At 47.2% G+C, this 15,851-nt stretch overlaps 1 protein-coding gene across 2 annotated transcripts in view; it reads right to left on the bottom strand.

The window, feature by feature from the left end:
- Positions 1-96: 96 nt before the first annotated feature.
- Glyr1 (glyoxylate reductase 1 homolog) overlaps positions 97-15,851 on the bottom strand; it is a 42,747-nt gene continuing 26,992 nt past the window's right edge. Inside the window, exons 10-16 of one of the 2 annotated variants that reach the window (XM_045161755.1) lie at positions 11,680-11,779; positions 10,230-10,340; positions 9,038-9,139; positions 8,122-8,284; positions 7,681-7,860; positions 5,685-5,809; positions 97-1,981 (exon numbers count right to left, since the gene is read on the bottom strand). In XM_045161755.1, coding sequence (XP_045017690.1) covers positions 1,907-1,981; positions 5,685-5,809; positions 7,681-7,860; positions 8,122-8,284; positions 9,038-9,139; positions 10,230-10,340; positions 11,680-11,779 — 856 coding nt within the window. In that variant the 3' untranslated portion in view covers positions 97-1,906. The remainder of the gene's footprint in view (positions 1,982-5,684; positions 5,810-7,680; positions 7,861-8,121; positions 8,285-9,037; positions 9,140-10,229; positions 10,341-11,679; positions 11,780-15,851) is intronic. The other variant, XM_045161756.1, reaches the window with a different exon arrangement.

Below are 15,851 nucleotides of genomic sequence, written 5' to 3'. Positions count from 1 at the left end.
TCCAGGCAGCGAGACTATCCTCAGGCAGCAAGGACCAGGATGCTGGGCCCCGCCCACTGCCCAGGTCCCCAAGGGCTGGGACTCAAGTGGCACAACTGTGGTACCAAGAAATGTTTTATTTTTCTTGCAGTAGCTTTGTTAATTGCACAAAATCATGTTTTGTTTTTGCCATTTAAACATTACCACACAATCCTATTCTGAAAGACAAATGTCATTAAAAACAAAAATAAAAATTCACAACCTTAATCACCTAAAAGATTTGTCATTTAAAGATTTAAATGAAAGGGGCGGGAACTTTCTTACAAGCATTTTCACAAGCGTCACATTTTCTCCTTAGAAGGGAAGGATTTCAAAACAAACGTGAAATAGCTTAAACAGAAATATTCATAAAAATGAACTTTACAGAATTGTCAACAATATTAAGACAACATTGACTAACCGGTTTCCTTACAGCATCTCCCCCCACCCCACCCCCAGTGTCCTCAGGCCCAGGACAGGCCGAGTTCACCAACTCAGTGAAGCGAAGCGCACAGAATCTGCAGTTCTTCTTTGCTGCCACTCCCATGTCCTCTGAGACCCTACCATCCCAGGATGTACCCCGTGGAAATGGGCCAAGTCAGGAGGGATCCTTCCCTGGCATGGCCTCCTTTATATATATATTAGTCACTGTAAATGCTGACCCGCACACCAAGACTTTGGAAATCCCATCCCTTGGGTGATTTCTTGTTCTCATGGATATTCTGAGCCCCTTTCTGGTCCCCTCTTCCAAGGAGAAATGCTAGGGCCTGAGGCCATGGCAGCTCCACTGCTAGTTCAGGCCCTGTTCCCTCCTGACAAGACCCCAGCCTGGGGAAGCACCACAGATCATGATCATTCCCCATCAGAAGCCGAGCCTAAGAAACGCTCACCATCAGTCAGGCTGGGTCTGGGCCAAACTGGACAGGCAGAAATACTATCTCCAAGGGAAGAGAGGCTAGGAAATGAGAAGCAGGACATACATGCAGGGAAGGCTGGAGTAGGTGGCCTAGTCAGAGCCGCTCTTCAGGGCCAGATGAAGAGACTGTCTTAATCTTAACGGAAACAGGAAGGAGCCACCCCCACTCTCTACTGTGCTCTTGGTGCCCTTAGGACCCTTTCTTTCCCAAGAGCTGGAATGCAAATCCAAAGCGGTCTGGGAGGAGCATGCTCCCACAGCAAAGCAGGAGCTGGGGCCAGCCAGGCTGGGTGCCCAGCAATAGTGAGGGAGGTGATGCCAGTCTGTCTTCAGTTCACAAGGCCGTTGACAGGAGAATCCTCCTCAGCTGGTCACCTGAGGATGAGGGTCAAGGAGCCAGGCCTCCACTGGGGTCTGTGCTGGTTTACGCTGGCCCAGGGCCTCTCCTTGCAGGGGTCTGGCAGGGGCCTGGTCCCCTGACAGCCTCTGCCCTCGGGAAGCTGAGGGAAGGCTTCCAGCGCTTTCCTGCCGATTCCAGCTCCGTGACCCAAGGGGGGTTAAGATCAGACAAGCTTGGAACAAAAAAGCCAGGCAACAGATTCTGTCCTGGGACAAGAACCTGTGTGTGTGTTGAGAGTGAGAGCTGGCAAGGGAGAGGGAGGGAGGGAGAGAAGAGGAGAAGGAAGGGAGAGAGATGAGAGGAGAAGGAGAAAAAAGAGAAAGAAATACACAGCCTCTTGCTCCAGGGCCCAGGCCCAGCTTAAACGCTTCTTCACTAGTCACCCTGCTGAGGTCCTCATTCCCTGCCTGGGCCCCAGGGAGGGAGGGTGATGCTATGTGCTGTGCTGACACAAGTCTCAAAGTCTGTATAAAAGGACATGGAGACAGGTGACTGGTCCAGAGCAAAGTCCAGGCATCCCACCCCACTTCAGGAAGAGGCCAGAGGAGATGGAGGTGGGTGGGTAGTGAGGCTTAGTGTATGTAGGCTCGGTACACGGCAGACATGTCATTATCAGACTGGTCCAGTGCCTTGGCTCTTTTGTACACCTGAAAAGAAAGGCAGAGATTGGTCTCTGGCCAAAGCCGCTAAACTGAGACCCAGCCCTTGGGCCAAGAACCTCAGATTCTACACGATTTGACCATTTTCCCACGTGGAGCGGGACAGGTTGCTGACGTTCATGGGTTTACTGGGAGGATCATGGGTGCTCACAGATGCAAAGTGCTCAGTGATATTAGTAGTCACAGGGTGGCCCTGGCTGTAGATGACTTTCTAAGGATGTCATTATCCTCAAGGGTGCTGTCCCTGCTGTCCCCTCTGCATGGAATGCTCTTCCTCTCAAAATGGGTGGAGCCTCTCCATCAGCTCAAAGTCCCTTTTGAGTGCTCCCTCTTTTTAAACTTTTCTTTTGACAACTTTCATAAATTATGGATAATAAATCATAATACTTGTGCCCCCTCCCCACAAATCCAGTCTTCATTATATCCCCTCCCCATCTCAATTAGTCTCTTTTACTTTTATTTTTCTTTCTTCTTTTTCTTTTGGTTTTCTGAAGTAGGGTCTTGCTTTAGTTCAAAGCTGACCTGGAATTCACTATGTAATCTCAGGGTGGCCTTGAACTAATGGCGATCCTACCTCTGCCTCCCTCCCGAGTGCTGGGATTAAAGGTATGCGCCACCATGCCTGGTAGCTTTATCTTTTTCTTTTGGCTGTTATCTCAGGTTGGTCTTGAATTAGGTCTGTAGTGTTGGATGACCCTGAACTCCTGATCTTCCTACACACACCTCCTAATCGATGGGATTACAGGTGTGTGTCATCTCTCTCAGCTTACTCCTATTTCTTTTTTTGCTTCTTCATCTTTTTTTTTTTTAGCCCAAGCTGGCCTGGAATTCACTATGTAGTCTCAGGGTAGCCTCAAACTCTTCGGCAATCTTTCTACCTCTGCCACTCTAGGGGCAGGAGTAACCATGTAAGAGCCTTGGAAGAATCAGAGCAGTCCTGTGATAGGCCATGTGGCAGCCAGTGAGCTGAGGCAAGTCCCTAAGTCACAAAGTCCCTCCTATAGTCCGGGCAGAGACTCTGAAACGAGAGTCACAGAACTGTTATGATAACAGCAAGAAGGCTAAAGGAGGACCTTTCCAGGTATCAGAATTCAATCACTGGCAGGCTGCCATCTAAGAAACTCTTAGAGAACACCTTCCAGCTTAAAGAAACAGTATCAGAGGAAGAAATGGAGAGCAATGAAAATGGTCAGTCCAGAGGAACTAGGACAAGTAGATGGAGAAGGGAGGTTGTTTCCATTTTATATAAATTGGCACATGATTCTGAGGAGGCTGTGAAGTTACTGAGCAGCCAATCAAAAGTGCAAAGGGGCACAGTCAGAAAGCCAACAGATGAAAATGGAATTTTAAAATATATATTTACATACCTCTAAGGAAGGTGAGAGAGAGAAAACAAATGAAGATGGGACAACAGGGACAAGCAGAAGTAAAACGTCAAGACAGAGGCTCTAGCCAATCACACTTCAACACAGATGCTACACATTGGGGAACTAACCAAGAGAGCCTGAGCTCACAAGATACAGTGGTCCATAGGATCAGGGTCCACTGTGAAATGAAGCCGAGCCCTGCTGCCATGCCCAAGAACTCTTCAGCACCAGGACCTACCAAAGAGAAGCATTTCTAGCTGAAGCCACAGCTGGAACCCTCTGGAACTATCTATCTAAAGAAGAGCTCTTGGGCTGGAGAGATGGCTTAGCAGTTAAGCGCTTGCCTGTGAAACCTAAGGACGCTGGTTCGAGGCTCGATTCCCCAGGACCCACGTTAGCCAGATGCACAAGGAGGCACACATGTCTGGAGTTCGTTTGCAGTGGCTGGGGGTCCTGGAGCACCCATTTTCTCTTTCTGTCTCTCTCAAATAAATAAATAAAAATGAACAAAAAAATGCTTTTAAGCCGGGCGTGGTGGCGCACGCCTTTAATCCCAGCACTCAGGAGGCAGAGGTAGGAGGATTGCCATGAGTTCAAGGCCACCCTGAGACTACAGAGTTAATTCCAGGTCAGCCTGGACCAGTGTGAGACCCTACCTCGAAAAACCCAAAAAAAAAAAAAAAAAAAAAAAAGCTTTTATAGAAGAGCTCTTATGTTGTAAAATACACAAGGAACATGGATTCACTGCCAAGAGCCCATGATTAGAAAGAGCAGGAAGGACATGAAATAGTACTACAACCCAAAAGAGCCGTGGCATGAAGACTCAGAAATGACCAGAAAAGCCAGGTGTAGTGACTCACACCTTTAATCCAACACTTGTGAGGCTGAAGTAGGAGGATCGCCTCAAGTCTGAAACCACCCTGGGGCAATAGACCAAAGAAACTCAAAGAGAAATAAATAGTATGGTTCAAAAGGAAATCTGCAGCTTTAATGACCATGTCATAAAGATAAAGTGTCTAGGGCTGGAGAAATGGCTTAGTGGTTGAGGCCTGCAGAGCCAAAGAACCCAGGTTCAATTCTTCAGTACCCATATAAGCCAGATGCACAAGGTGGCACATGTATCTGGCGTTTGTTTGCAGCAGCTAGAGGCCCTGGTGTGTCCATTCTCTCTCCCCCTCTCAAATATATAAGTAAAAATATGAAATGACTGAAACCACTGCTTATGTTTTCACCTGAAAGGGTTAGAAAAAGCAAAAAATGACTTGTAACAACTTAAAGGGAAGTGGAAACTGGGCTAAAATTATGTGAACCACACAGAATACTGCAATTCCACATATGTATGTTTCCTTTCTTCCCTGTGTAATGACAGGGGAACAAAATATGAAAAAGCTGGGCATGGTGGCTCATGCCTTTAATCCCAGCACTTGGGAGGAAGAGTTGGAGGGTCACCATGAGTTCGAGGCCATTCTGAGACTGACTACATAGTGAATTTGAGGTCAGCCTGGGCTAGAGTGAAACTACCTCAAAAAACCAAACAAAACAACACAGAAAGGAAAGCTAAGCAAAGCAAAACCCAGGTGTGAAGGGAGCATGTATGGTCACAGAAGACCGAGGCAGCAGGAGTGTAAATTCAAGGTCAGGGCTGGCGTGAGGCTGAGCAGCTACGGCGCCTGCCTGCAAGGGCAGAAGACCCCAGGCTGGATTTCCCAGAACCCACGTAAGCCAGATGCACAAAGTGGCACAGGAGCCTGGAGTTCATCTGCAGTCACTGGAGGTCCTGATGTGCCCATTCTATGTACCTCTTTTTCTTTCAAATAAATAAATAAATAAAATATTACAAACAAACAAAATATTTATAAAAGATCCTGCCTCAATAAATGGAAAGGAAGAAAAAGTGAAGAAAGGGAAGTAGAGAAACAGACAAATAAGAAATAGGGTGTGAGATGGCTCCAGGGTTAAAGGCTTGCAGTCTGATGGCCTGGCTTCGATTCCTCAGTAATGATGTAAAGCCCAATGCACAAAGTAGTGCATGTGTCTGAAGTTTGTTTGCAGCAGCTAGAGGTACTGGCAACATATTCACTCTCTCTTTCTCAAATAAAGAAATTAAATTAGGCATTAAAAAAAAACAAAAACAGGTGTGGTGTTGCATGCCATAAATCCCAGCACCGAGGAGGCAAACGTACCCTGAGTTTCAGGCCACCTTGAGACTACATAATGAATTCCATGTCAGCCTGAGCTAGAGCAAGACTCCACCTGAGAACACTGCTCCCCCGCCACCCCCGCCAAAAAAAAAGAAACAGAAGCTGTACACTCTTTCAAGTTACCTCATTGGCTGCAGCTGCCATAGGAGTCGGGTGGTTGACGGCATCGCCTAGCGCAATGGCCAGGCGGAGATCCTTTTGGATGTACTTCAGGTAGAAGTCTGGTTTAAAGTTTCCTTGCAGGATATCTGCAGAGGGAAAGGTACCCATCAGAACTCCAAGGACCCATATGAGAATTGTCTGCAAAAGATTAGGCTCATCACCAGCATTTCCAAAGGGTAAAGCCCTTATGGCCCCTCCTGTATTCCTGACATCCAACAAACCGGCTCCAACTTGTGCCAAATCTCATCTACCATGTCTCTGGGCCTCCTTTGACTGGGGTAAGGATTGACAAACCTAGAAAGGATGCTTTTTAGGGATGACCCTGAAGGAGAAAAGGAGAAAGCTAGCTTCTTTTAGGCAGTCTCAGAAACTGAGGCCCAGAGAGAACCAGGAGACACCACCCCTCCCTGGCATGAATGTAACTTGTGTCTGATCAAAACTCTGCTACAGTGCACCTTGCTGTCTACAGTTTAGCACGCTAAGGCCTACAGTACCAGATGGGCTGGCCCTGGAGTCCGCCACTTCAAATCTTTTTTTTTTTTTTTTTTGGTTTTTCGAGGTAGGGTCTCACGCTTGTCCAGGCTGACCTGGAACTCACTATATAGTCTCAGGGTGGCCTCGAACTCTCAGTAAGCGTCCTACCTCTGCCTCCCAAGTGTTGGGATTCAAGGCATGCGCCACCACGTCTGACTGCGCCTTCAAATCTATAAATCAATCGGCCCTTCCCTTTTGCGTACCTGACTCTGAGGTAAGAATCCATTTCAATCAACTATAGGGCTATCCCAGCTCCTCATGCATTCTCTCTGGATTCCCTCTCACCCTGCTTGGCTACATGTGAGTGGACCTTCTCACCCAGCCTTGCTGGGTAAGGTGGGGGACAAGGACAGAGTACTGCTTCTTGGTCTTGATGTTTATTTATTTTTGCTTGCCTCTGCTTTATACTTTGGAGTAAGTTGTCATTTTGATTACATGCATGATTTCCTTCTGGTCTCTCAATCTACCATGTGGGTGCTTTCTCTAACTCTAGGCCTCTTACCTGTGTAATTACTCTAAATGCGGTGTACCCATGGGTTTGACACTCTTTAGTCCTCACTTCTCATCTGGTTATTTTCTCTCTGCTATTCTTCCTTAAGTCACCATCATTTGTCCTTTTAAATTTCTTCCATGGGGAAACTCAGGGTGGATGCTATGGGTGTTCCTTCAAAGCCATCTTACACATGCAGCTAAGCTCTACTTTCTACACGCTTGTGGCCCTACTCATCTTTCCTTGAAAGCCTCAGCTTCTCTGCAGTGAGCTTTTTAAATTTTTTTAAAAATTTTTATTTATTTATTTATTTATTTGAGAGCGACAGACACAGAGAGAAAGACAGATAGAGGGAGAGAGAGAGAATGGGCGTGCCAGGGCTTCCAGCCTCTGCAAACGAACTCCAGACGCGTGCGCCCCCTTGTGCATCTGGCTAACGTGGGACCTGGGGAACCGAGCCTCGAACCAGGGTCCTTAGGCTTCACAGGCAAGCGCTTAACCGTTAAGCCATCTCTCCAGCCCTGCAGTGAGCTTTATGAACTATCCTGTGTGCTTGTGGCTCCTCTCCAGTCTTTCCCCTAAGACCTCCATTTCTCTTAAAGGAATCCCAGGGACTACGCTTCCCCTCTCCAAGGTAGGGTCTTGTTCTAGCCCAGGCTGACCTGGAATTCACTAAGTAGCTGACCTCGAACTCACGGTGACTCTCCTACCTCTCTCTGCCTCCCAAGTGCTGGGACTAAAGGTATGTGCCATCATGCTCCGCTATGCTTGTTTTCCACATGAGTGTTTCCTGCTTTCCATATACCTTGTGACTCTGCTCTTTCTTCCTAGATGACAAGTTCCCTCAAATAAACCCCCAAATACTGCATCAGTCTGACCCAGCTTTCCAGCTCTTATTAAAAAGAAAAATACAGGAGGCTGAAGGTGACTTACTTTGGCACTTCTGGTCCAGGAAGATGCTGGCCAACTGTCCCTGATTGAGGATGTCCAAAAGTGTCTGCTGTGACTGGCCTGTCACCTGGGCCAGTGTCAGCCCCTCAGCGATGGTGGCCATGAAGCTCCCCTGGACCATGTTCACAATCAGCATCATCTTAGCCGCATTGCCAACTTCACCTGCCAGGGCAAAGGTCATGTCCCAAGAATAAAGGAGCAGGACCATTCTACCTTAGCACCTCACCCATGCACCAAAGAGCCTCTTTCATCTGCCCTGGACAGAAGTGGTGTTTTCTCCTTCCAGGCACTAATTGCCTGGCAAAAGAAGCCTTCTCCTAGAGTACCCGGTGGGGAGGCCATAGGGCACAGATGTTATCATCAATGTGGGCTCCCCGTAGCCTCCAGGCCTGATGTAGGCAGTCGGGTGGGCAAGCACATTACCTAGGAAGAAGGAGGTTTTCCCCATTGCCTGGAAGCAGCTGCTGCAGTCCTCATATAAGCCCCTGTCTCCAGCTGCTAAGATCACCAACATCCCATCGTTGGACAGTTGCTGGTTCCCTGAGACTGGAGCTTCCAGAAAGCGGCCTCCCCTGGATACAATCACCTGCAAGAGAAAGTCACAGACTTGCTCCTCACAGCCTCCCCAGGCAAGAAGCAAAATAGTCCTTAGGGTGTCTAATCACAGCAGTCAGAATTACAGGGATGGAGTATGTGGCTATTTATGCTGAAGCAAATCCAACACATGACCCAAGGCCTACTGCTGTGGAGGATTAACTACTAACCCTAGACATAAGGGAGTCACAGGAAGAAGAAAAAGCTGGTGCCTGCATCTCAGCTCCTAGTGTTTTTTGAATTTTTGTTGTTGTTTTGAGGCAGAGCTTCACTCTAGCCCAGGCTGGCCTCTAAACTCATAATGATTCTCCAAGCTCAGCCTCCTAAGTGCTGAGGATAAAGGTGCAAGTAAGTCACTATTACTGGCTGTATTCTGGGTTTCTCAGATACCAAGAAGCAAACATGATGCAGACAGCCTGGCTCCTCCATCCTGGTCTCCACTCTCAGAGCAAATATGTATCAAGAAGACACTTCACTAGACTTAACTGCACACAGCTGTTTAAGCCATAAAGGCCATGCTGGTGGTCTGGAAGGCTTCTCACTTTACAGATGGCAGCAGCACAGAACTTGGTGCCTTCTGACTTACCGTGACCAGCTTTGAAGATGGATGGTCAAGAGCAGTGGGTACCAAGGGATGTGGTACCAACTGCTGGGATATGGCTCTAGTATAACTACATTGCTCACAGTGTGAATCAGCCTAGGGGTTGGATATCCACTAAAAGGGTGGCCTGGATGAAACTGCTACCTGGGCCAGCTCAGTGACTGTGTCCGCATCCACTGTTGACATGTCCACATAGCACTTTCCAGGACGGATTCCTTGCAGCACACCACTAGGGCCCAGCACCAGCTGTGAGGACACAAGCAGAAGCAATTCCCAGGCTCCTGGCTAAGAGCTCAGGAGCCCCCACAGGGCAGAGCCTAATGCTTTTTTGGCTCACATCCTAATTAGGAGCTCACTATTAAAGCAGAAAAGGAAAGAGCCACTATATATCCAAGGCACAAAAAAGTAACTCCAGAATGCTCTCTTTTATCTGTTGCCCTCTTTCCCCTGTTTAAAAAGATAGCATCTAAAGCTATCTTTTCATGGTGGCACATGCCTTTAATCCCAGCACTCGAGAGGCAGAGGTAGGAGGATCACTGAGGCCAGCCTGGGCCAGAGTGAGACCCTACTTCAAAAAACCAAAGTAGCATCTTTTTTGGGGGGCTTGGGGACTTCTTTGGATTTATTTGGAGTAGAATGGGCACCATTTGTAAAAGAACTTGAATTTTTTTCTTCTTCTTTGAAGTAGGGTCTCACTCTAGCCCAGGTTGACCTGGAATTCACTATGTAGTCTCAGGATGGCCTTGAACTCATGGTGATCCTCCTACCTCTGCTTTCTGAGTGCTGAGACTAAAGGCGTGCACCACCACGCCTGGCCCAAACTTGAATTTTATTCTTTTGTTTTTCAAGGTAGGGTCTCACCCTAGCTCAGGATGACTTGGAATTCTCAGGTTGTCTCAGGGTGGCCTCAAACACATGACAATCCTCCTACCTCTGCCTCCCAGGGCTGGGATTAAAGGTGTGTGCCACCATGCCCTGCTCAAGCTTGAAGTTTTAAAATATAAAAACTCAGCAATAGCTAAACATAGAAAGTTGGCCCTCAGATCTAAGGCACACTCAGCAACAAGAAGTCCAGCTCAGGAGAGTACCCAGAGCCTACCTAGGACTCATTTTGGAGCATATTGCAAGAACCCTCATATTTTTCATTCTGTTCTAAATTAAAGGAAGTCTGTACTCTATGTTGGCAAGCACCTTTTGCAATGGGAAATGGCTCCTAGATGGAAAATCTCCTTACCCCCCACATGCACCCACTCACTCGATATGCAGGGGAGAAGGGAAGGAGGCCAGCCAGCTCTCCTGGCTAGGACCTGAGACGCAGAGGGGAGGGGATCCTTACGTCCTTGGCAGCCTTTGGATCCGACACACAGGCGAAAGTGATGTCACACGTGGAAACGACTTCAGCGGGGGTTCTTCCTAGGCGGGCCCCCTCCTGGATGAATAAATCACACTGCAAAAGTCACAGATCCTAACGTGAGCTGCAAGCAGTGCACAACAAACATGCCAGCCAGGCCAGAGACATGTAGACCAAGCAGTCCTAGGCCAGCCTCTCAAGGCAGGAAGCTGAGGCCAGGGCTCTGGGAAACCAAAGCTGGAGGCCTGACTTTTTGAGGAATATATATATTTTAAATTTTCATTTATTTATTTGCAAGCAGAGAGAAAGAGAAAGAAGAGACAAGACAGAGCGAATGGCATGCTAGGGCCTCTAGCCATTGCAAATGAACTCTGGATGCATGCGCCACTTTGTGCACTTGGCTTAATGAGGGCACTTGGGGAGCCAAACCCAGGTTGTCCAGCTTTGCAGGCTGGGCTCGTAACTGCTAAGCCATCTCTCTAGTCCCTTGAGGAATATTTTTTAAAAGGAGCATGTATTATTATTATTTCGGCTGGTCTTGTGCGCACAGCAATCCTACTATCTCAGAACTGCTTGGCTACACCGTTTTTCCCTCCTGTGTGTATATGTGCATTGCCATATGCACCTGTATGTCATGTATGTGTGCAGTCCAGAGACTGACATTGGGCATTGTCCTGAATCAGTCATCTTATTTTTGAGAAGGGGTCTCTTGTTGAACTTGAGTTCACGGGCTTAGACAGACTAATAAGCCAGCAGGCCCTGGGGAATCTTGTCTCTTATTTCCCCAGGGCTGAGATTACGAGCATGTGCTACCATGCTCAGTTTCTGCGTAGGTGAGGGATCTGAACTCAGGACCATGTGCTTGTATGGAAAGCTCTTTACCCATGGAGCCATCTCCCCTAAAAGAAATCTTACTTACTTATTTTAAATTTATTTATTTGCAAGCACAGAGAAGAGAGAGAGAGAGAATGGGCATGGCAGGGCCTCCAGCCACTGCAAATGAACTCCAGATGCACTGTGCCCTTTGTGCATTTGTCTTATGTGGGTCATGGGGAATCGTACCCGAGTCCTTTGGCTTCTCAGGCAAATGCCTTAACCGCTAAGCCATCTCTCAAGCTCAAGAAGCTTTATTTTTGAGATATCATACCTCACCTGCGGCCTAGCTGGAACATGCTATGGCCTGAGCTCATTCAGGCTAGCTTCTGCCTCAGGCATGAGCCACCATGACCAACTTGATTTTTTTTTTGGTGGTTGTTGGTGGTTTGTTTTCAATAAAACCCTAAACTTAAATATCTACATTTTTTTCTTGCTTGGACTAAGCTAGGCTTCTGCTTAGTCGGGGGTGGGTGACAGACTGCTGAACAGACAGACCAGACATCTACCTTCCATTATCCCTCCCTTCAAGGCCTGACAAAGCGCCATCCTCAATACTTACTTTCTCTGCAGTCCGGTTCCAGACAGTCACGGTGTGACCCATTTTTAACAGGTTGGAGACAATGCCACTTCCCATGAGACCAAGGCCCAAAAATCCTATCCTGAAAGAGAAAGACTGTTAGTTCACGAAAGAGTATGTCTTTCTTGAAGTACAGAGTGATATGACTATACTTTTCTTTTTTGCAATGCTGTGCATCAAACCTAGAGCTTCATACATGCTAGGCAAGCACTTTACCAATGAGCTATACCCTTAGCCCAACATTGTGCCTTTTCTTCTCCCACATGGTCTCAAAGTGTCTCGAAGATAGCAGACTCTTGACCACCACAGACCAAGTGTGACTTGGACGGCTCAGGGCAACTCCCTTGCTATTCGGATGGAGTGTCTGCACTTCCAATTCCCTTTAGCACAAAAGCATGGAGCTATCTTTTTTTTTTTTTTCCCCGAGGTAGGGTCTCACTCTAGCCCAGTCTGACCTGGAATTCACTATGGAGTCTCAGGGTGGCCTTGAACTCACGGCGACCCTCCTACCTCTGCCTTCCGAGTGCTGGGATTAAAGATGTGTGCCACCACGCCCGGCTTGCATGGAGCTATCTTTAACCCTCAAAATTGCTTCCTGATCAACCTCCTCAAGCACCAGGCTTTCAGAGGCCACTCCATAGCCAGCAAGCACACAAGTCAGAGGCAATATGGTTAGGGCCTGGCAACCTCCACAACTGCTCTCACCAGGGGATCTACCTAACAGCACAGGTGAGCCTGGCCGTCTCCTCCAAACCTAAGCCCTTTGCCTGGGTTTGGAGCCTGTCCTTCCTGATGCCTTCTTTCCACCATGACCTTCTGTGACTGAAGCGCATGTGGGCTGACCTGGCCCTGCTTTATCTCCTCTGTCTGCGACTCCTGCCTCCTTAGAGCATGGTGATGGCTGCTTTCTTAGTGTGCTTGAACAGGTTCTCATTTTGCTACATGTCTTTTGTTTCTTAAAGAGTCTCCAGGGCGGTGGCGCATGCCCTTAATCCCATCACTCTGCAGGAGGATCGTTGTGAGTTCGAGGCCAGCCTGAGACTACATAGTGAGTTCCAGATCTGCCTGGGCCAGTGAGACACTACCTCAAAAAGAAAGACAGTCTCACTTTGTAGCCCAGGCTGGCCTAGAATTTGCATCAACCATTCTGAATGGTAGAATTTGGGAGTAAGCCTCTACCCAGCTGGCTCTTGCAACTTCTTTATCATGTCTTGCTTGGGAAATGGGCAAATAATGCCTCTGTATTCATTTTGGATTCTATCACTTGTTTTTTTTTTTTTTTTTTTGGATTTTCAAGGTAGAGTCTTGCTTTAGCCCAGGCTGACCTGAAATCTGCTATGTAGTCTCAGGCTGGCCTCAAACTCACAGTAATCCTCCTACCTCTGCCTCCTAAGTGCTGGGATTAAAGGCGTTGGCCACCATACCCAGTTCCATTAGATTCCTTTTTGTTTTTTGTTTTTTTGAGGTAGGGTCTCACTCTAGCCCAGGCTGATCTGGAATTCATTCTATTCCCAGGATGGCCTCAAACTCATGGCCATCCTACCTCTGCCCCTCGAGTGCTGGGATTAAAGGCGTGTGCCACCATGCCAGGCTCCATCACAGTCTTGTTATCATCAGTTCAGGCTTTCTCCCAGCTTTTGCCATCTTCTGCAGCTTCGCTACTCTGACCCTGTGCACTTCTGGTCTTCTGGAATCACACCTGCAGTCACTATTGCAAAATGGCTCCTCTAATAGAAGGCTCCCTGAACCCCTTCTAGAAAACCCACTGTTCATAGCTTTCTTGTCCCAGACTATATGATGTCATGTGAATCAACTCAACATCTTCTCTGTCAACAGAAGAGTCTCTTGCCCATTCAGTTTCATCTTAAAACAAGTCAGAGGCTGGGTGTGGTGGTACCCATTAATGTGGGCACTCAGAAGGCTGATATTACAGAGTGAGTTCCAGGTTTTAGAGAAACCCTGCTTCTAAAAACAAAACAAAACAAAACAACAATAACAAAGAAAACCAAACCCCAAGCTGGGCGTGGTAGCGCACGTGTTCGGGAGGCAGAGGTAGGAGGGATTGCCATGAGTTTGAGGCCACCCTGAAACTAAATACTGAATTCTAGGTCGGCCTCGGCTAGAGCAAGACCCTACCTTGAAATACCCTCCCCAAAATAATAATAGTAATAAAATAAATAATTAGATTACAGAGCTGGGAAGATGGGTCAGTGGTTAAAGGTGCTTGCTTGCGAAGCATGCTGGCCCAAGTTCAACTCCCCAGTACCCATGTAAACCCAGATATAAAGGTGGCACATGAACATTGAGTTTGTCTGCATTAGTAATAGGTCATGGCATGCCTATTCTGTCTCTTTCAGCTCTTTCTCTTCTTTCTCCCTCAAAAATAAATAAATAAATAAATAAATAAATAAAAAAGAGGCAACTGTGCTTCAAGGTCTTGGGTGAGTGTCAGGACTCAGTTCTCAGTTTGCCCTGGATTCCCCCCACCCCCATTCCAGGTAGGGTCTTGCTTCAGCCCAGGCTGATCTGGAATTTACTATGCAGTCTCGAACTCACAAAGATCCTCTTACCTCTGTAACCTGAGTGTTGGGATTAAAAGCGAGTGCCCCTATGACGAGCCTTGGACTTTTTTTCAAAAAAAAAAAAAAAATTATTTATTTGGGAGAGAAAATGGGTATATCAGGGCCGCTAGCCATTGCAAATGAACTCCAGAGCATGTACTACCTTCTGCATCTGGCTTATGTGTGTACTGGGGAATCAAACCTGGGTCCTTAGGCTTTGCAGGCAAGTACCTTAACTACTATGTCATCTCTTCAGCCCCAGACACTTAAAAAAAAATAATTTACTTATTTGAGGGGGGTGAAGAGGCAGATCAAGAGAGAATGGGTGCACCAGGGCCTCTAGCCACTGCAAACCAAATCCAGATGCATGCACCACCTTGTGTGTACTGATTTACATAGGTCCTGGGGAATCAAGCTTGGATCCCTAGGCTTTGCAGGCTGAGCTATCTCTCCAGTTCTCTAGGCTATTTATTTATTTATTTATCCATCCAAGTAGGGTCTCACTCTTGCCCAGGGCAATCTGGAATTCACTAGGTAGTCTCAGGGTGGCCTCAAACTCATAGCAATCCTAATTCTGCCTGCCAAATGCTGGGATTAAAAGCGTGAGCCACCATGACCAGCTTCAGATTTACAGAATCCTTATTTTTTAAAGTTTATTTGCATAGAAAGAGAGAAGTGATAATAAATGAATGGATACAGTATGGACGTGCCAGGGCCTAGTGCAGCTGCAGACTCCAGATGCATGTGCCACTCTGTGCATCTGGCTTTACGTGCGTACTGGGGAGTCAAACCCACGCTGTCAGGCTTTGCACACTTTAACCACTGAGTTACTTCCCCAATCTTACAATCCTTATTAATGAATGGCACGTTTTTCCTCCCCTGAGGTAGGGTCTCACTCTGGCTCAGGATGATCTGGAATTAACTATGTCTTCTCAGGGTGTCTTTGAATTCATGGTGATCCTCTTACCTCTGCCACCTGAGTGCTGGGATTAAAGGCATGTGCCACCATGCCATGCCTGGCTTATTTATTTATTCTAATGTATTAAGTATATCTGAGAGACAGACAGACACAGACAGACAGAATAGGTGTGCCAGAGGGCATCCAACCACTGCAAATGAACTCCAGATGCATGCACTACCTATGCATCTAGTTTAAGTGGGTCCCGGGGAATCGAACCTGGGTTCTTTGGCTTTGCAGGTAAGCACCTTAACTGCTATCACTCCAGGCCCCTTCCCTTTTTAAACATTTTTATTTATTTGCAAGCAGAGAGAGAGAAAGGTAAGGAGGGAGGGAGGGAGGGAGGAAGGGAGACAGAGACAGAATGGGTATGTGAGGGCCTCCAGCCTCTTCAAATGAACTGTAGATGCACTTGTCTTTTTTTTTTTTTAACTCTTTTTAAAATATTTAATTAATTTATTTATGTGACAGAGAAAGGGGGAGACAAAGAGAGAGAATGGGCGTGTAAGGGCCTCCAGCCACTGCAAATGAACTCCAGTGTGTGTCCCCTTGTTCATCTGGCTAATATGGGTCCTGGGGAATTGAACCTGGGTCCTTTGGCTTTGCAGGCAAACACCTTAACCACTAAGCCATCC

The sequence above is a fragment of the Jaculus jaculus genome, chromosome 11, assembly GCF_020740685.1.
Source record: "Jaculus jaculus isolate mJacJac1 chromosome 11, mJacJac1.mat.Y.cur, whole genome shotgun sequence".
In the NCBI taxonomy this organism is placed as follows: Eukaryota; Metazoa; Chordata; class Mammalia; order Rodentia; family Dipodidae; genus Jaculus; species Jaculus jaculus.
Note: the sequence above shows the minus strand (reverse complement) of the source record. Positions and strands in the feature narration are given on the sequence as shown.